The sequence below is a fragment of the Mus pahari genome, chromosome 16 (assembly GCF_900095145.1).
Source record: "Mus pahari chromosome 16, PAHARI_EIJ_v1.1, whole genome shotgun sequence".
Lineage (NCBI taxonomy): Eukaryota > Metazoa > Chordata > Mammalia > Rodentia > Muridae > Mus > Mus pahari.
Genome location: NC_034605.1, coordinates 22,216,029 through 22,237,537, shown reverse-complemented (window position 1 = coordinate 22,237,537; position 21,509 = coordinate 22,216,029). Strand labels below are relative to the sequence as shown.

Genomic DNA, 21,509 nt, shown 5'->3' with positions numbered 1-21,509 from the left:
AAAATGCATGGGAGGTAAATTGTGAGAAATTGAGGTATGAGTGACAGGGAAAATATATGGGGCCCAGCTCAGAGAAACAGTCATGAGAACACAGGATAAGTTCAGAAATCGAAGGAATGACTACAACATCTATCTGTGCAATACGAAGAGAAAACAGTTAAGATATTTATAAGCGTGATATTTTGTAAAGGAAAAAAGCCCAGTGACATAGAGATAACTTGAGAAGTGTTACAGTGTTAATATCTCTTCCTTGCTGGGTGATGTGAGGTCCAGTCTGTCTTATGGAGAAACCCTGGAGATGGGAGCCCTGCTACTTCTACTATAGTTGCAGATCAAACCTGTTAAACCAGATGGCTGGTATACAGGTTCTCAGTGGAATTCAAAGAGGCAACTTGGGTTGACTTTCTGTACAGGAGTCAGCTGGTGTCAGAGCTCTCTCCTGAGGAGTTTCCTAGCCTAAGAATATGTCTGCACCCCCCTCTCCCACTACTTGATGTGTGTTTGGCATGGCCATGCTTCCCCTGAAGGATTTCATGTCTGGAACCCTAATATGGCCAATCCTCTAGCTTCAACTGCTGTTTTGCTGGACAGGTTTGCCTGTCTTACCGGAACTTAGGCTATTAATCTGTCAGCCTTTGGGCTTAGCTTGAAATCTGCTCTCCTCAGTCACAAGTCAGGTCACCTAAAGAGCTCCCATGGGTCTGCAGTGCTGTGGCTCAAATGTCCTGGTCGGTAGTGGGCAGGCTGTGTGAGTTGCAGTGTAGTTAAGACATCTTTCTCTTACCGCTGCTCTTTCTCACCTTGTGCTTTGGCTAGCTTCTCCTAGGATTTGCTTGCTCTTTGGCCCAGGTAGTTTCTTCCTAGTGTCTGTTCTATTTAGCTTACAGAGCTTTTGACTTTGCTTTGTTCTCTTTGCTTCTGGAAGATTCCTTCACATTGTTCTTTGCAGACTTGATGGAGGGGGAGGAAGAACTCCCCTGTTCCCTGCGGCTTTGTCCAGTGCTCTGCGTAAAAGTCTGTAGGTGTTCTTGTGGTCTAGCATCTCACACTTTTGTTTTTGACTAACACTGTGATCCTTTGCTGCCTTTCCATAATTTTCTTCAACTTCTGGAGATCTAGGTCAGCGTGCCTGTCTCTGAGCTGCCATCTCCTTTCCTTCTTCAACGACACGCTTCCCTCTATTCCTTATAATCAGAGCTCCCCCCACCCCCATACTCATGAATGCCTGGGCTGCATGATTCTCTCTCTGTAGGCTGAGAGTCCCATCTGACCAGAAGCATCTCTGAGAAGATGCTCTTGTGAGGAGTACTGTTGCACAGAGCATCCTCAAGTGTAGTGTGTTCCTTGTGGAAATCCCTCTGGAGCTTGTAGAGAATACTTTATAATTTATTTTCCAAATAAAAGCCTTGTGTTAGTACTTTTAATTAGATTCATTTTTTACAATGACTGGGAACAGGCAAAGGAGGGAAAGAGAGAGAGGGAGAGGCAGAGGCAGAGAGGAAGAGAAAGAGAGAGGGGGTGAGATGGAGAGAGAAGGAGAAAGAGAAAGGGGTAAAGAAAGGGAGAGAGACAGAGAGAGTCAGAGAGTGTGTCACTTTGTGAAACCTCTTGTGAGCTGTGCAGAGTGTGTAAGAAAGTTAACTGAGCGATCCAGGAGGAGCAAGGCAGTAAGCAACAGTCCCCCACGGTTTCTGCTTCAGCCCCCCACTCCAGAATCAGACCCTGAGTTCCTGCCTTGGCATGCCTCAATGGATGAGGACAGAGTACAACAAGCAAGTCAACCTTTTCTTTCCAAGTGGCTTTTGGCCTTAGTCTTTATCACCACAAAAATCACACTAGGACAGGGTTTAAAGTTTAGACTCTAAACAGAAATTCATTTAAATTTTCATGTAGAGACAAAGATTAAAACAGTGCAATAAACTAAAGTATAGGCTATTTTTCTTTCTTATGAATTATATAGATTGTTTTGATTTTAAAGTTCAAATACCTCTGATAAAGCACTACACTGATGTTGGGGCACACTCAACGGAATAAGCTGTGCTTACTATATACAAGGCTTGATCCCTATCTCTCTCCCATCAACACCATAAGAAAAGTACCCGATAGTAAGCTACAATGGCTTTCTTTCTCAACAACTATGCAAAGGTGTGTCAGAGGGTTTCTAAGCATGGCCAGCATATGGTCAAGTATGTGACTCACTTGGATAGGTAGACATTGACTAAACCTTTGAATAGTTAATAGTTATTACCTCTGAGTCAAAATCCATTAGTAACACAATCTTATCCTTGATGGAGCTGAAAAGATTATGCTTGTGTATCAGCTGGAAAACATCTTTATGTCTTAACGTTAAGTATATTTCCAGAGCATTGCCATAATTTTTGTCATAGGTGTACCTGATAATAAAAAATAAACACTTATTAATGGTTATAATTAAAATGCGCAGATATAATGTTTCATAATAGTAAAAGCTGAGATAGTTGTTCAAAGAGAAGAGTTTACTATGGCAAGTGTTCACTGAGATTTAAAATACATGATCCCTGGTACTCTTTTCAGAAGCCTGACTTTCTCCTCATCAAATTTGCAAAAATGTATAATATTCAAGTAATTAGTGTTTCTTCATGCAGCCTCAGCCTCCATGATGTATAGACATCTATATTCCAGACATGAACTAGAATGAAGGAAAAGCTCTTCTTAATCAATAGAGGAATTGGTCTTAATTCCTGTACAAAGTGTTCAGCTGACAAATAAGTTATATTTCAGAGACTCATTTATAGAGGTGTTGTATAAAACTGAAACATATTTTTCCATTGAAACAATGTTTTCACACAAAGTCCTTCATGTAAGTGAGGAAAGCCAGTTGACCGGAAATTACCCTGCTGTTCATACTAACGGTATTAAAGAATCCAGTGGCACCAGAAGATGCTTCTGATAGAAAACAGAGTGTTCTCCATTAGGATGCCACAACCATGACTCCCCTGTGCCAAGTCTCATGCATCCTTTTCTCCAACTCTGACAGAATTGATCAGGGAGGGCAGAGTGAGGTTTGTGGGTCCTGAGGAAGGCATGTAGCAGGCCCTCCTTCTCGGACTGGCCTATGGTACACCATCTGGTGTCCTACACTGAGGCTCCAGCTCATCTTTTGTGTTCATACATATGGCACAAAGCCAGATGGGAGTACTCCCAAAAGAAAAACAGAATCATCAAACATCACTTGCTGAGCCCTAACTTTCAAGTCTGAAAGTATTCCTATAACGAAGTGTGCCTGCAATTTTACAGATAAAGATTCTGGTTCAGAAAAAGCAACAGACTTGCAGACTTAAAAATAACAGAATCCAGAACCTGACTCACTGGGAAAACCCGAGGGAGCCTGGTACTCTCCTGTCTCCTCACCAGGACCCATCCCTGCCACTCCATCCCTCTGGCAAACACATCACATTGTAACGCAGCTTCACACATTCATTGTCTAGGTATTCACTAAGACTTAGAAAAAAGATTCCAACTAAGTAGATGCAGGAAAATGAAAAGGCCTCATCCCCATTCTGAGATTTCAAGAACTAAAACATACTCACAATTCTGCCAGTGTTTTCAATAACGTTTTGTTCTGACTGTCCTTCTTCAGGTGGTCTCGAACTGCTTGAACTATCACGGAATTGTTATACAGATCTCCAGGCCACTCTCTGACCAGTGTGGCAAAGCCCTAACCGGAGAAGAACAGCAGGACAAGAACAGTCTTCAGTGTGGTACTGTGATGTTCACAGCTGGCTTTCAATCTGCCCCTTTTGTTATTTACCCACTCCCCAGTGCAGGCCATAAAAGGTTAGTGGGCTATAAGAGCACCTTCAGAGGGTCCAGCCCCTTGCCCATGAAGGAAGAATGCTAAGTAACCACACAAGGCCTCTCTGGGTTTTCCTTCCTCTCTATTAGCCATCATGCCTATGCAATGAACGTTCCATAAATGTCTAACATGCCAAGGTTTAGAGACTTCCTGACTGGCAAAATGGAAGAAAAGAAAACAGAGAGGTTGAGATTCCAGAGAAGTGGTTCACCCCTCCTGAGAATAAGTGAGGATGAGTTGACTCAAACTCACATTCTCCTGCCTCAGCTTCCTGAGCAGCTGGGATTACAAGTGTGCACTACTGAGCTTAGGGTTCTTCCATCTGCTTTTATTTTTTACAACCTGATCTTTAGTGTTTGTACAGGACAAAATTTTTCATGGGGAGTTCCTATGAAACACTGCTACTTGATTCATTATGTGATTGATCACTCATTTACAATTAAACCTTAAGATGAGAAAAATGAAAAATAATACTTAAATTATTTCTATAGTTTAATGACAATAAAAATTATTTCTTTCTCAGTGGTACTAATGAGGCAGGCATGACACAATATGCAGCAAAAAGTTGCCAGGCTCAACAGTCAAGGCAGGCTGACTTTCTTCAGTCACAGTCAGAACAAGAATTAGTAGGATAATTTGGGTGATATAATTTAAATCACTTTCATATGAAATCCATATGACACCAATGTGAAAGCACAAAAAAGTCAACTTCTAGATTTTGTAATACATGCTGAGAATAAGCCTTGTTTGTGGGAGAATTCCTTACCTCATAGTCACTTTCCAGAAATTCATGCAAAATCATTTCATAGATAAGTGGTTTCAGAACTGGGTCCCCTCGAGGTAAATAGGGACTAATTGCCTAGGGAGAAAGGGAAAGTCCTTTCAGGAGTGGTAAGACAACTGTGTCCCAAACATGCAGACAACATAACAGTATAGTTTTAACCTTAAACATTTTAGGTATCAGGATACTTTGGAACACTAAGAAAAGATTCAAATAAACTCTGCTACCTAACAGGAAGCTACAAAATATTTCTGAAAGTGTGTGGTGAGAGAGAGAGAGAGAGAGAAGGAATCAATAGTATAAAAGTGATTTCATTAATATTCTTTTCTTTTTAATTAATTTATGAAAATTCCATAATTAGAATAACTATTTCTTTTAACTTTCCTTATACTTGGTGTAACATATTAATTAATACTCTAAAAGTCAACCATCTTATGAAGCAAGCATGCCACCAGCGTGTGACACTGCCACCAGTGTGTGACAATGCCACATTGAAGCCCATTGCTTTATAATTTAACTTTTAAAAACATGATATAAGCCGGGCATGGTGGCGCACGCCTTTAATCCCAGCACTTGGGAGTCAGAAGCAGGCGGATTTCTGAGTTCGAGGCCAGCCTGGTCTACAGAGTGAGTTCCAGGACAGCCAGGACTATACAGAGAAACCCTGTCTCGAAAAACAAAAACAAAACAAAACAAAACAAAACAAAACAAAACAAAAAGATATAAATTTTAACAGTATAGTCTTAATTTCAACAGAGTATTCAAAAGGCTCACAGATGATAAAAATTTAAAAACCTTTCAAACAAATAAAAAATGGCTGACTGGTATTGGTATGCACGCTGTGTCCCAGTGTAAAGATTAAAATAAAGTGCTAAAGCCTCTCCACGTGGTTTAACCTGTCCTCTTGCAGGTGACAGATTATCTGAGTGCTGAGAATGAGCTCATGGCACATCATTTGCCTAACAGTTCTGAAGCCCTTGGTTGAGCCCAACACAACAAAAGAAAAAAACAAAACAGAGAGAGAGAGAGAGAGAGAGAAAGAGAGAGAGAGAGAGAAAAGAAAATTTATTCTTGAGTAAATTTAAAAAGTGTTATGCTGTAAAATTTACTAAATAAAATTACCACTGCTCCCCAAGAACAAGCCTAAACACAGCACCTGAGTCCCACCAGTGCATGGTAGACATGTACACATTTGATACAAATAAAACTTAAAGCTGAATTCTTCTTTCAAAATAATACATACTTCCAAACCACGAATTGTGTTATTTCAATTTTATTCACATTTTAATAAACAATAGAACAAAATTTAAAGGTGAAGATAAAAATAACTTACTTTAAGCTGCCCAATTTCTTTAAATTTGTAAACTTCATATTCCCAGAGGGATGCATTTTTCCCAAGAATTTTCTGGCATTTTCTGGCAGCAGAAACATCACAGGAAGAAATAAAAAGTAAATGAAAATACAGAAATAGAGTAAGTGGACATTTCTACAGCAACTTAGGTACAATTCTTCCTAGAGTTCTGACAGGGCTCCATCTTTAGTGTCAATAAACATGAAGGTTTGTTGCCATTACTCATCATCTAATTATACGGGGAGTTGATGGAAATCATGAAAATCTATACAAAATGGCTATGGAAAAAATGGGCCTCTTTCAGAAGACTGCGGTTTCCCCTGACTTTCCTATTTATTCAGAAAGCACTGCTTGTTTGAACTTTGTGTAGGGAAACTCACTATAGCCCAAGTGCCAGCTCCTGCCAGGGCAGCTTTAAACAGTGGATGAAAAACAGACTTAGAAAATCATATTCCCAGCCTACTACATTATTTGAAAGACTGAGTCTGACATAATCTCAGGGAACGGAAGACACGTCTGAAGGCGTCTTACAGGTTTATCATTTTCATGTAATTACTACACTTTTGAGAAAAACTACTGTCTCTGAACTGTATGCAGATGTACTTTGCTAGGGATTTTTTCAAAGGAATGTGTAACAAATTGGCCCTAGAAACTGGAGGGCATAGAGAGAGCTTCCCTTAGGTCTGCGAGTGATGGAGAAGGCACTGTAACCCCGGTGTCTCCTTTAACACAAGCCTATAGGGGGACTCGGCCTGCCCACTGCAAGCTGTGCTGTAGGAACTGGGAATGGGGTTATGTGGTACTAGGTAACAATCCTGCTAACATGCACAATCCTTTAATTCTATGCAGGAGGCTTGTGTCTTACACCAAACCTTTTCATGTCTTTTAGAAAGATATGAAAAAAGGCAATTGCAAAACAAACAAACAAAAACCCGAAAACCAACTTATTTTTGTTGTCCTCATCAGCCATAAATCTTGAAGAAGCCATGATTACCTTGCAGCCATGTCGTACTCTCCTCTCTCCACCAGGTGGTTTACATATGCCAACCCGATATCCTATAGAAAGGCAAATGAAGTAAATGAACAATGCACCTAGAACACCTGAAAAGCTAATTGTCAGTTTCTGTGTAGACAGGACGCAGGGTCCTCTGAGAAGCATTACCAACATCTGTCTATGTTACAGCTTGGGTGACGTCACACTTCAGCACCTTTAGATTTAAATGCACTTTTATTTGCTTTATATAAATTTTAATAATTTAATTTTAGAGATCTAGCCCTGTTTCCATGTGAAAATCTAATATCTTTCCAGAGAAAGTACCTGAAACTAGAAACATAGCCTAAAGTTGTCATTGGATATAAAGGTCTGTTTCCATTGTCTTCTCTTAAATGTGACCTCTTCCAGGAGAAGGCTAAAGAAAGGAAAATGAAGTGGAGGGGGCTGTGGAGACAGACAGGTAAAATCAAGGGCATTTAAATGCTAGTATGGAAATCTAATGGAATAGAAGCTTCCTAACAAATAAACATGAATGACGGTGATGTAAATAAAATTGCAAATAATAGGGGAGACAGAGCTGAAACTGAACATTTCTTGGTACCAAATGAAGCTTCCTGTACCAGAACTGGGTTACACCTAACTCCGTTGTTGGCCAAGGGGTCTCATGGGAACCCCCAAACAACTTGGGCTGATGAAACAGCTATAAGTTGTTCTTCACAAACTGACAGTAAGACCCCATTGCTGAAGACAACATCTACACAACTCACTGAACATGGAGAAGTTAAGCTGGTACCCACAGCGAGCTTCGCTCCTACTAGTCAGCGTTCTCAGTACAAGAAAAGAGAAATGTAAACACCAACCCAGCTACAAATGTTTTTATTTACAATGGAGACATCTGCACCCCAGAGTTAACCCTGTGACACAGCTCACCTGACCAAAATCCTATCCAGAGAGAGCTGGTCTCCCAGGAATGCTGACACACCTAAGATCGCAGGCTCACAGGCCCAAGGAGGGAAAAGCTCCAGGCAGAAACTGCAAGACCATCTAACACTAGAGGTAACCAGATGGCGAGAGGCAAGCACAAGAATGTAAGCAACAGAGACCAAGGCTACTTGGCATCATCAGAACCCAGTTCTCCTACTACAGCAAGTCTTGGACACCCAAACACACCAGAAATGGAAAATTTGGATTAAAAACCACATTTCATGATGATGATAGAGGATTTTAAGAAGGACATAAAAAACTTCTTATAGAAATACAGGAGAACACAGGTAAACAGGTAGAAGACGTTAAAAAGGAAACACAAAAATAAAGAATTACAGGAAAACACAACCAAACAGGTGAAGGAATTGAACAAAAACATCCAGGATCTAAAAATAGGAATAGAAACAACAAAGAAATCACAAAAGCAGACAACACTGATGACAGAAAGCATAGGAAAGAGATCAGGAGTCATAGATGCAAGCACCACCAACAATACAAGAGATAGAAGAGAGAATATCAGGTGTAGAAGATACCATAGAAAACACGGACACAACAGTCAAAGAAAATGCAAAATGAAAAAAGGTCCTAATCCAAAACATCCAGAAAATCCAGGACACAATGAGAAGATGAAACCTAAGGATAATAGGTATAGAAGAGAGCCAAGATTCCCAAGTTAAAGGGCCAGTAAATATCTTCAACAAAATTATAGAAGAAAACTTCCCTAACCTAAAGAAAGAGATGCCCATGAACATACAAGAAGCTCATACCTAAACCACACAAAGACCCAACAAAGAAAGCGAACTTCAGACCAATTTCCCTTATGAATATCAATGCAAAAATACTCAATAAAATTCTTGCAAACCAAATCGAAGAACACATCAAAACATCAACATAATCAAGTAGGCTTCATCTCAGGGATGTAGAGATGGTTCAATATATGGAAATCCATCAATGTAATCCACTATCTAAACAAACTCAAAGAAAAAAAAACACACGATCATCTCATTAGATGCTGAGAAAGCACTTGACAAAATTCAACACTCCTTCACGATAAAAGTCTTGGAAAGATCAGGAATTCAAGGCCCATACCTAAGCATAGTAAAAACAATACACAGCAAACCATTAGCCAACATCAAACTAAATGGAGAGAAGCTGGAAGCAATCNCACTAAAATCAGGGACTAGACAAGGCTGACCACTCTCTCTCTACCTATTCAATATAGTACTTGAAGTCCTAGCCAGAGCAGTTAGACAACAAAAGGAGGTCAAAGATAGAAACTGGAAAGGAAGAAGTCAAAATATCACTATTTGCAGATGATATGATAGTATACTTAAGAGACCCCAAAAATATGACCAGAGAACTCCTAAACCTGGTAACTTCAGCAAAGTGGCTGGTTATAAAATTAACTCAAATCAGTAGCCTTCTTCTACTGAAAGGATAAGCAGGCTGAGAAAGAAATTAGGGAAATGACACCCTTCATAATCTTCACAAATAATATAAAATACCTGGTGTGACTCTAACTAAGCAAGTGAAGGATCTCTGTGACAAGAACTTCAAGTCTCTGAAGAAAGAAATCAGAGAAGATCTCAGAAGATGGAAAGATCTCCCATGCTCATGGATTGGCAGGACTAATACAGTAAAAATGGCCAACTTGCTGAAAGCAATCTACAGATTTAATGCAATCCACATCAAAATTCCAACTCAATTCTTCATAGAGTTAGAAAAGCAATTTGAAAATTCACTTGAAATAACAGAAAACCCTGGATAGCAAAAACTATTCTTAACAATAAAAGAACCTCTGGTGGAATCACCATGCCTGACCTCAAGCTGTATTACAGAGCAATCTTGATAAAACTGCATGGTACTGGTACAGAGACAGGCAGGTGGATCAATGGGACAGAAATGAAGACCCAGAAATGTACCCACATACCTATGGGCACTTGATCTTTGACAAAGGGGCCAAAACCATCCAATGGAAAAAGTCAGCATTTCCTCCCTTCCTTCCCTCCCTCCCTCTCTCCCTCCCTTCCTTTCACAACAAGAACTTCTTTTTATTTTTCGAGATACAGAAGTTTGCATGTTTTGCAAATACTGCTTGAGAACAACACTCATATGTACAGTGTCTTCTGTCTAATAGCACATAAATACAGATACGTATCCATAGTGCTATGTTGGCTCAGCCAGGATCCACCTTGCATATATACTAAAGAATGACTGATCAAAGCAGGACTGTTTTGTCAAGGTGACTTTTTATAGCTGGATAGGTATTTTAACAGGCAGAATGTAGGTAGTGCACATCTTTCTAAATGATAACATTGTTTGCAAATAACAGACTCCAGTGCTCTAACTTAGGGGTGAATTCACTTTGACGCAGGAACTGGGAGTAGAGCCCCTCATCATGGCTTTAAGTTAGGCAAGAACTGAGGTTGTCAGAATACAGGGAGTTTGCTTTGTTTCCCTAAAAACAAAAGTCACAATGAAATCAGATCATGTCCTTTACAAAACCTAAATGATAAACCCAGTAATGACCACATGGCAAGATTAGGATCATTCAGTTTCTGCTTCCTTCTTTAAACAAGGCACAAACTTGACTGCCTTCAAGGTGACAGCTTCCCCAGATGTGATACTCAAGAGTAGTTACATAAAAGAAAAACCTTAGTTTAAAATCCCTTATTACATTCGTTTGTGTGTGTGTATGTGTGTCATATAACAACTTGAAGGTGTCAATTCTCTCTATTGGGTCCTAGGGATCGAACTCAGGTCAGCAGGTTTGGTGGCAAGCACAAACTAAGCCACTTTGATGACCTCCAAATTAGTATCTAATATAACAATCATCATACCTCATACAATTGTAGCTATAATTATCTTGTTTCTACCCCTTTCAGACAATTGTCATACAAGTCTCAAAATGTAGCTATATGAAGTTATCCAGAACTCTGATGGCATGTATATTCTTGGAGCACTTTTTCCCCACAAGAGAACATCAATGCGAGCAGTGGGAAGCAGCCTCCTGTAAGGGACTGTGTTGGCTTAATTATGTATCACACATTCCCTAAGCTATGCCAGGTCAACTCATGCTTGCTCCACAGCTCATTTATATCAGATGGTGAACAGATCTTTAGACAGGCCATTCATTCCCTGAAACGTCTCTGTACACAAGCCTGAATTTATGGCCACAATGGTCCGTTAAGCATGAAACCTAATCATTCCCAAGGCAGCTAGAGGTGCTGTTGTTGGTAGCTACTAACATTAGCTCCTTGATCTTTACATAGTAAATATTTGCAGCCTAGAACATTATAGATTCCAAAACTGACAATGAAACTGTGTGTGTTGATGGATAAATCAATCAAAGTTTAACATTAGTGATGCAAAAACTGGTGAAAATGAAGTTCTCATAGCTTGGAACCTTTTACATTTTGTCTAGTAAGATAAAACCATCAAGACAACACAGCAATAACACATGGAGCCAGAAGCTGTGAAACAACACAAATATCTATCTGAAGGTAAAAAGAGGTTGTACCTGTACTGTAAGTAGCATAATTACTTTAATCTCATCTCACAAAGTAATACAGACGGGGAAGTGTTACAGTGTAGCAGCAAGAGCTCCCAGAAATTTACATAGATGTTTAAATCCCTCCCACAGACTGTTAAACACGCCCAAAGACAGCTAGACATGCCCAGAAATTTACATAGATAATTAAATCCCTCCCCAGATAACTATTCCCAGAAATTTAAATAGACGTTTAAGTCCCTCCCACAGAGACATAGACACGCCCACAGACAGCTAGACACGCCCAGCAATTGATGATTAAAACACTCCCCCAGAGACTTAGACACTCCTAGAAATTTACATAGATGCTTAAATCCCTCCCCTAGACAGCTAGACATGCCCAAAGAGACTTAGACACTCCTATAAATTTACATAGATAATTAAAACACTCCCCCAGTTAGACACGCCCAGAAATTAACAGATGCATAAAACCCTCCCCAAAGACTTAGACATGCCCAGAAATTTACATAGATGTTTAAAACCCACCCCCAGACAGTTAAACACGCCCACAAAGAGCTAGACCCGCCCAGCAATTTACATAGATGTGTAAAACCCTCCCCAGAACATGCCCTAAATTTACATCTGTCATTTACATCTCTCTGTATATCTGTATGTCTTTCCCTCAGGTGTGAGGAGGACTCCGTGCTCACCAGAACTGCAGCCCCCATGGCCCCTCCCTTTTTCTATATGCAAATAAACATGCCAAAGATATGCAAATGATGTTTCTCTGTGTGGGGATGCCTCTGTTCGCACCGCGCCCAAACTTATTTAGACACGCCCATGGTCCTCTAGGCCACGCCCAGGACTCTGGGACGTCCTCAAAGGCAAGACACCAAAAAAACAAAATAAAACAAACAAAAAACCCCCACAAAACAAAACCAAAAAACAAACAAACAAAAAACCAACCAACCAACCAAACAAACAAACAAACAAAAAACTAGTAGGAAATAGTTGTAAAAGACAGCATTTTCAGCAAATGGTGTTGGTTCAACTGGCAACCAGCACATAGAACAATGCAAATCGATCCATTCTTATCTCCTTGTACAAAGCTCAAGTCCAAGTGGATAAAGGACCTCCACATAAAACCAGATACACTGAAACTGATAGAAGACAAAGTGGGGAAGAGCCTCGAACACATGGGCACAGGGGAAAAGTTCCTGAACAGAACAGCTATGGCTTATGCTCTAAGATGAACAATAGACAAATGGGACCTCATAAAACTGCAATGGTTCTGCAAGGCAAAGGACATTGTCAATAGGGCAAAACGGCAACCAACAGATTGGGAAAAGATCTTTACCAAACTTACAGCTGATAGAGGGCTAATATCCAATATATACACAGAACTTAAGAAGTTAGACTCCAGAGAACCAAATAATCCTATTAAAAAATGGAGTATAGAGCTAAACAAAAAATTCTCAATTGAGGAATATCAAATGGCTGAGAAACACCTAAAGAAATATTCAACATCCTTAGTCATCAGGGAAATGTAAATCAAAACAACCCTGAGATTCCACGCCATATCAGTCAGAATGGCTATGATATAAAACTCAAGTGACAGCAGATGCAGGTCAGGATGTGGAGAAAGAGGAACACTTCTCTATTGCTGGTGGGATCGCAAGCTGGTACAACCACTCTGGAAATCAGTCTGGAAATCAGAAAACTGGACATAGTACTACCTGAGGACCAAGCTATACCACTCCTGTGTATATACCCAGAAGATGCTCCAACATGTAATAAGGACACATGCTCTACTATGGTCATAGCAGCCTTATTTATAATAGCCAGAAGCTGGAAAGAACCCAGATATCCTTCAACAGAGGAATGGATACAGAAAATGTGGTACATTTACACAATGGAGTACTACTCAGCTATTAAAAACAATGACTTCATGAAATTCTAATGTAAATGGATGGAACTAGAAATATCATCCTGAGTGAGGTAACATAGTCACAAAAGAACACACATGATATGCACTCACTGTAAGTAGATATTAGCCCAAAAGGTCAGAATACAATTCACAGACCGCATGATGCTCAAGAAGAAGGAAGACCAAAGTGTGGATGCTTCAGTTCTTCTTAGAAAGGGCTTACAAAATACTCACAGGTGGAAATACAGGCACAAAGTATGGAGCAGAGACTGAAGGAAAGGCCTTCCAGAGACTATCCCATATACAGGCACCAAACCCAGACATTATTGCAGATGCCAAGAAGAGCTTGCTGACAGGAGCCTGATATCGCTGTCTCCTGAGAGGCTCTACCCGAGCCTGAGAAATACAGAGGCAGATGCTTGCAGCCAACCATTGGACTGAGCATGAGGTCCCCAATGGAGGAGTTAGAGAAAATACTGAAGGAGATGAATGGGTTTGAAACCTCATAGGAAAAACAACACTATCAACCAACCAGACACGCCCCCACCCCCCACCCCTGAGCTCTCAGAGACTAAATCACCAACCACAGAGTACACATGGAATGGCCCATGGCTCCAGCTGCATATAAAACAGAGGATGGCCTTGTTGGACATCAATGGGAGGGAAGGCCCTTGGTTCTGTGAAAGCTAGATGCCCCAGTGCAGGGGAATGCCAGGGTGGGGAGGTGGGAGTTAGAGCACCCTCATAGAAATGGGGAGGTGGGATGGGATAGGAGGTTTCCAAAGGGGAAACAGGGAAAGGGGTAACATTTGAAATGTAAATAAATAAATATCCAATGCAAAAAAAAAAAAAAGATATGATTGTATAGTGGTGGCACAAAGCTTTGGGAGTAGCCAAACAGTATCTGATTTAAATTAAGGCCCATTCCATGGATGTCACCCATAACCAGTGAGTGTGTATCGCACTTGGTCTTTGACACCAGAATTATCTCCTAATGTCTTGAAACACATTACACTGCGCTGTAGGAAAAGTTCCATGAATAATTAATATAAACAGGGAAATACCATCATTTTTAGACTATTAAAGGCTTATTATTATTATTAATGACTACTACATGGGAAATTATATTTCACACATATAGGAATTTTTGTTTTGTTTTTTTTGTTTATTTGTTTGTTTTTTCGAGATAGGGTTTCTCTGTATAGCCCTGGCTGTCCTGGAACTCACTCTGTAGACCAGGCTGGCCTTGAACTCAGAAATCCGCCTGCCTCTGCCTCCCAAGTGCTGGGATTAAAGGCGTGCGCCACCATGCCCGGCTAAAGGAATTTTTTAAAAGCTGACTTTAGTATCTAAGAGGGTTTTTGAATCAGTGTTTTTAATATTATTTTTTGAATGTCGATGTTTGTATCTGTTTGTGTGTGGGTATATGTATATACACATGTGGGTGCTTCTGTGCCATAGTACAGATTGGAGGACTTGCTGTGTAAGTTTTACCTTTCCTTCCAAGAGGTGGGTCTCACGGATAAAACTCAGATCAACCCTTAGCCACAGCGGTAAGCACCTTTACCCACTGAGCCGGCTCACTGGCCTTTTGCCAGTTTTCAAAGCCAAAGCTTCTCTGTTGGGTCCCAGATGTAAGAGTAAATTTTATTTCTGTAGATAAATGGATGAGATGAGAGCTGTTCTCAAGCTGTATGAATCCATGGCTTGGGCTGAGTTGGGCAGTGTTTCTTTCACTGCTCTACCTATCCCTAGGCCTAGGCCTGCAAGCTTCTAGCCTCCATACAACCTAATCTAGGCCTAGAATGTTCAAGCCTCTGAGATTACCGCTGAATAAGATCACTCTAATTCTTTCTGTGAACTCTGGCTGGCTGGTTCAACTCTTCTGTTCTGGCTCAAACTCTTCTCCAAGCTGACTGATTCAACTTGGCTTCCCTCAGCTGTTGCCTAAATTGCTCTGTTTGGCCTCAAACTAATAACTCTGACATTTGTTTTAATCTCCTGGCTCCTTCTCATTCTCTGGTTTCAACTGCCTGTGTTGGCCTGGACTGAACTGCATGAACTCATGAATGAACTCAACCCCACTGCACTGCACTCACTGTACTGACTCCCAACTGACTGACTCCCCCTTGCGCTGCTCTTAAATCCCTTCTCTTTCCTGTGCTGCTCTCATGAGAGTTGGGCTTATCCTATGCTGGGCGTATCCTATCTCTGACTCATTCTGTCAATCTTTCTCTGACTGTGTCACTCATTCTGGATATTCCCTCTTGCTCTGCACTATTAATGCCAACTCTATACACTCTTTGTTCTAGCACAAGCATTTCTAAATGTCTCTCTCATAGAATACTACAAGCATCATCTGACACTGGAGCACACTGTGAGCTTTCACATGATTACTTTAACTCCCTATGCAGCAGTGCAAATAAACAGCATAAGCAGAGAATTCTTTCATATTACCAAAATCCAGGGTGATTATCAGCAGCTGAACTTGTCTGGCTTTTTGTCCTGCTCAGCTAGCTACATAAGCCGTTAACTCCCTTTCTTTTGAAGGGCTCCTTTCAGCTCCCAGCACACAGCCTGCTGCTTCCTCTCAATGTGTTTTGTATGCATTTCCTTTAAATGACTGCATTCCTGATCCTCTGATCTCCAACCCTAAATACCTGCCATGCGTGGCCCTCTCCAAACTCATGGGAAGGCTGACGTGTTTGCTGCTGGCCGTACACTATTGACTCCTTCAACTTATCTTCACATACACAGCCCTGAGCAGACCTCATCTTACTATACAAACAACACTAAGGCTCCTCTTAAGTGATCTTCATCCCAGATGGCCTCCCTCTGATCCTCTCTCCATGACTCTGTCATTAAAACAAGAGGTTAAATTATCTTTTGCATGTTCAAAAATAGAACCAAGTGTTATGGATAGCCCTGGAGCTAATTATATTTGATAATTCCATTTTCCAGTGAGGGGCTGTGAACGAGGAGTGAGTCAGTACTCAGGTGATTTCCAGTAAACCTGAATCCCACTTTAATTTGTAAAATAAAAGAGCTGATGATTGGGCAGATAAAGGGAAGGTAAAGGTTGGGAGAGAGAAGAAGGAGAAAATGGGAGAGAGGATGCAGAAGAGGAGGAGGAAGAAGAAAAGCGGAGCAGAAGCACATGGCCTGAAGAAACTGCAAGTTATAAGGAGGGGGTCTCATAGATGTAGAAGATGGTATTGTAGTGGTAGATCTGCCCAATCTAGGCACACAGCATGTATTTATATTAACTGGGTTGTGATTTCATTGCCAGGGCATATTTGGGTTGGAGATTTACTGCAACAACCAAGTTTTAAATAGGTATTTGCTTTCAGAATACAGTCTAGCTTTACAGATACAGTAATTTTTAAAATTATCTTTGTAGTTAGTTTGTTCAACTGCCCCACATAACTAGAAGTCTGAACCCCTTCAGTCTCTGTACCTTTGATATACCATACTAGTGGCTACAAGGCCATCTTCAGTTGTAAAGAATTACTATTTTCCTCAACTGTGCCTAAAAATAAAAGATCTGATTTTCTCTCTTCCTTTTATTAGTTTATTGTTCTGCATTCTTTAGGAATTAAGGTTCATACTTATAGTTTTACAGAGAATTTTAAGATGAAGAAAGGAACAGAAACTTTGGGGAAACCCAACTACCCCTAGAAGGCTGAGTTTCTAGCATTCATTTGTAAATGAGGGCAATGGGCTCAATGATGTAACTACAAGAGTCTTTCCATGTGGAGGATATGATTTCATGTTAGGTCTCTCCCTGTAAATTCACTGTTACACTTAGCAAAGAAATCGGTTTCTAGCCATTGTACTTTTCCAGGATCCAAAATGTAATAAAAATGTATTTGATTTCCTAGAATGGTCTCCATAACAAAAGCAATTGAATTTGTTATCAGGGCCATACCGAAGCAATCTAGTTTGAAGAGACCAGTTATGATATATTTTGTGATAATGTGATTTTATCTATGATATAAAGAGGCTTCCACATGATCAACTAGAGAGCTTAATATTGAAAGAGCATTGCACAAATGCAGTTTCCAAATTTCTTAAAGCTACATCCTAGCAGGTGTTCAAATCTCCTGTTTACAAGCAGAAACTAACTCGATAAAATGAAATATTCTGCCCTCCCAGGTAAAAGAATTAGTACAAAACAAATTATTAACAGACACAAAGAAACTTGTTCTTTCCAAATTACTCCATTTCCTTTTGATTTAGTAAGGACGGTTATGCTTAAATAATGAAGTTGAACTTACCAGAATCTTATGTCGTTTAATGTTCCTTTGGCTAATTTCAGCTGCCATCAAAGCTTCCTATATTTGCACAAGCATCACGAGAAGGGCCATGGGGAAAAAGAGAGAGAACGGCAGTGAGTGGGAGACCAGGGAAGTGCAAAGGAAGGCTTTTCATTCCCACTTCAATTTATTCCCACAGTAAGATCGTAGGATCACATTTCACATACAAGTCAGTGTGCAAGAAAATCTCTTAGACTTCAAGGAAAAAAAGGGTAACTGTCATTCTAAGTCTGTGTGACAAATACTGGGTAAAGGGTACTTGTCATTTATGTTTCAATAAATGGAAAGAATGTACAAGTGCTTTCATGTCTACAATTAAGCTTATGAAAGCTGTATATTTTTATTTCACGAGTATTAGCTTCACATAAATATTGAACACATAAACTAATTTTATAAAATTTTACTTAATCTAGGGGCTGGAGAGATGCTCAGTACTTAAGAGTGCTTGCTTTGCAATCATGATCGGAGTTCAGATCGCAGCATCCATGTAACAAGCCAGTAGTCTCTCCAAACGCCTAGAAGCCCAGCTCTGCGGGCAGTGATACGGAAGGGTAGCCACACTTGTTTTCTTCTAGACTAGCAGAGAAAACTTGAGGACGGAATTCAGGGACAGACTGCCTCAAAAAGAGTAAGTGGAGAGTGAGTGGTAGAGGACATACAATAACATACCATCTTCTGGCCTCTGAACAGATCAACAAGTATAAGCACACATGCATACATGTACATACATTCATACAGATACATACACAAATAAGGGACTAAATATAAGAAATATTAGAAATAAATTAATCTAAATACAGTAATAGCTTGATTATATGCCAGTTATTAATATATAGCAACTAGACTCTAGTTTACAAATTAATAAAAAAAAAAAGTGCCCCAGTCCTTCTAGATAAACTAGTGACAGCTGTTTTCTCTTGATGGACACAGAAAACCGTCAAGAGTCATGCTAAGAAACAAAATATCTTGGCAGTTATTACAGTTGTATAAAATGCTGTTGTTTTAATACTTAGCCAGCCATGTGGGTCCACTGTCTGCTCAAACTTGTCTAAGGTCAGGGAAGAAGACAGCACTGTTCCACCAAATGAGTTCAAGCCATTCTATGTAATAATAAATCTGGTATGTTTCCCTTACACAAAATAAGCAATTTTACCAACACATCCAAAGAGAAAACGCTGAAGCACTTTAGGGAAATAATCACAAAACCTTCAGTATGTCAGCGCTGACTCCCCTTCTATGAACCACATGCCCTCCCCTGACCCAACCATCAATAGGAAAGCTGGGCAACTTAACTGCATGCTTTTTGTTCACTAATTTCTGAGAGAGAAATTGTAACATATTTTTGGTTTGGAGCACACTAACTCAACATGAAAGATTTACTATAAAAATCTTTTTTTCATTTCTCTTTTCAGACAAGTCAATACTTTCAGGAAAGTAAAATCAAAGCTACTTCATATTTCTTCTTCTCAAGGAGCCAGTCGATATGATCATCCTGGTCTCGTTCCTTGGCGACGACGACATCTCTTGGACTCACGACGTAGAAGAGTGATTCCCCCTCAGAGTATTCTTGAAGGGAGGAGAGAGGACAGCTTGGGTGACTCGATAGTGGCAATAGTTTCAGAGAATGGAATTAGCCTAGATTTCAGACGCAACAGTCAATTTTCTCCCCCTGCAGCCAAGTGTGCTTGCCTCTGCTGTAAGGTCAAGGATGGTGAGTATGGTCATGTGGACTGCACTTAAAGGCACCACAGTGTAAAAGTATTCAAAAGAAGAGCAAGGAGAAAGAGCTAGAAGAAATGACTATAAACTAACAACCACAAAGAAGGTAGGCTTAAAATTTAAGTTTAACTCTCAGACTTCAGATGAACAAACAGAACCCAAACTAACTGTGCTAGCACATACTGGGCTTCATCTACTGAGTATAAACCTTACTGATGGACACCTACAGTGCTGCTCTATTCTTACAGAACAATTACATCTCACAGTCAACAAGAAATGTTTCCTCCTCACCAGGGTCAAGGCCATCTAATGCATAAATGACAGATGCCCAAGCCCTGGGGACATAATCTATCATTTCAGCATGTTGCCCATGATGCCAATGCTGAGTGTCTGCTACAGAATTCAATTATAAAAACTCTCTAAAGGGTTTCTAAGCATACAACCGAGTTTGCTCTGAGCAAAATACTCCAACTATATGTTTTCAGTACTGAATCATAATTGTTTTTGGAAAATCTAAAATATACTCTTATAGTTTTTAAATATTAGAGGGTTCATATAAGATGGACCAGATGCATATAGAGTCAGACATCATTTTTTTTGTTCAAATGAAAACTAAAAATATTTTCATGTTTGTTGTTTATAAAGCAAGAAAAAAACTCTAAAGAGCTTAAAGTGTTTCTTTTTCTTAAGTGAATTTTAACAAAGATATGACAATGAACTTCTTAGGCAGGAGTAAAGAGCTATAGTTTTCCTTTTGCTTCTGAGTAGTGATTAGTGTATTCACCTACCTATTCTGCAAATATTCCACAATCTCTGAGATGGGGAGGGACTCTTTCCATGTCTTAGTCCTCAGGTCCAAACAGAAAGACTTCACTGCTACTTAGGTTTGCCTCCACTGCAAACCTTCCAGGAACATAAGGTTTGTACAGTCATTCTGTTTGATATCATGTTAAATGTAACTTAAACAGAACAGGGCTGGGATGTGCTGGGTGCCAATGTTTTCCTAGCATGTTTAAAGCCAAGGGTTTGATTCCCAGCACAGCAAACTAGCTGACTAGCCGGTGTGATGGAACAACACACACACACAAAAACACAACAAAAAAGAACAAATTTCTCACCTTAGTTCTTGTTCTATGTCTAACATTTCTTTTTGCTATGAGCACTCAGACAGGATATGCAGTCTTTCTGAATCTAGTACCCTGGCTCTTACTGGCAGAGGCCAGCCCTGGTACTGTCTAAAGTCCTGTCAGTACCATATTTAAGTTCCCCTTTGGGTGAGCTGAACGGAATAAGCAGAAGAAGGCACATAAGCACATCTGCTGCCTCACCTAAGTGGTAATCCCGACACTCATTCTCCTGAAAGCCTCTGACTGTCAAAGCGTCGGAGGAGATCTCTTCACACGTCTCCGGAAGTGGCTGGATGATGTCCAGTCTAGGTCTTGCACAGTATTCTCTTTCCTAGGGGAAAAACAAGAGAGAAGGCTCCTTTTACTTATGTTTCCTAGCTTATACAAATGAACAAGCTAGCCACTCACTCACTCACTGGAGAGAGATTAAACATTATTATTCTCAGTTTTATAGACACAGACTGAGGGTTAAAAAATTAAGATTAAAGTTAAATAAGTCAATGATAAGGCTGGAATGTTTGGAAAAACTGAAACTTATGGTCAACCCTGGATTCTGGATCAAGTGGGTTCTGACTTGGTTTGTACTTTGGGGATATGGGCCTGACAGGCATGAATCCCATCTGCCATCAACCTACAAAGCAGCAACAACACACACACTTGGATCTGGTATGGAGTGGGAAATAGAGAAACAAACCCCAAACATCTGTCTTTTACTTCAAACACTGGAACGTGGATTTCTCTAAGCACTTTTGTTAACCAAGAAGCCATTATACCAGCCTTGTATCTCACAATAGGGTTACATCTACTGACATTAAACCATATATATATATATATATATATATATATATATATATATATATATACCATATTTTATCAGAGCTTTGAAAAATGTGAAGAAGAAAATATCAATTTTTAACAAAAAGAATGGAGAAAGACAGAAATATTTTTAAAAACTGACTGCAATGGAAATGATAAAAAAATCAAA

The 21,509-nt window shown here is 40.0% G+C and overlaps 1 protein-coding gene across 1 annotated transcript in view; it reads right to left on the bottom strand.

The window, feature by feature from the left end:
- Nucleotides 1-21,509, bottom strand: part of Vps41 (VPS41 subunit of HOPS complex) — a 159,081-nt gene that overhangs the window by 29,240 nt on the left and 108,332 nt on the right. The window contains exons 12-19 of the mRNA XM_021215183.2: nucleotides 20,726-20,855; nucleotides 19,129-19,244; nucleotides 17,640-17,696; nucleotides 6,962-7,023; nucleotides 5,950-6,031; nucleotides 4,602-4,694; nucleotides 3,570-3,697; nucleotides 2,249-2,393 (exon numbers count right to left, since the gene is read on the bottom strand). Of these exons, the coding sequence (XP_021070842.1) occupies nucleotides 2,249-2,393; nucleotides 3,570-3,697; nucleotides 4,602-4,694; nucleotides 5,950-6,031; nucleotides 6,962-7,023; nucleotides 17,640-17,696; nucleotides 19,129-19,244; nucleotides 20,726-20,855 (813 nt within the window). The remainder of the gene's footprint in view (nucleotides 1-2,248; nucleotides 2,394-3,569; nucleotides 3,698-4,601; nucleotides 4,695-5,949; nucleotides 6,032-6,961; nucleotides 7,024-17,639; nucleotides 17,697-19,128; nucleotides 19,245-20,725; nucleotides 20,856-21,509) is intronic.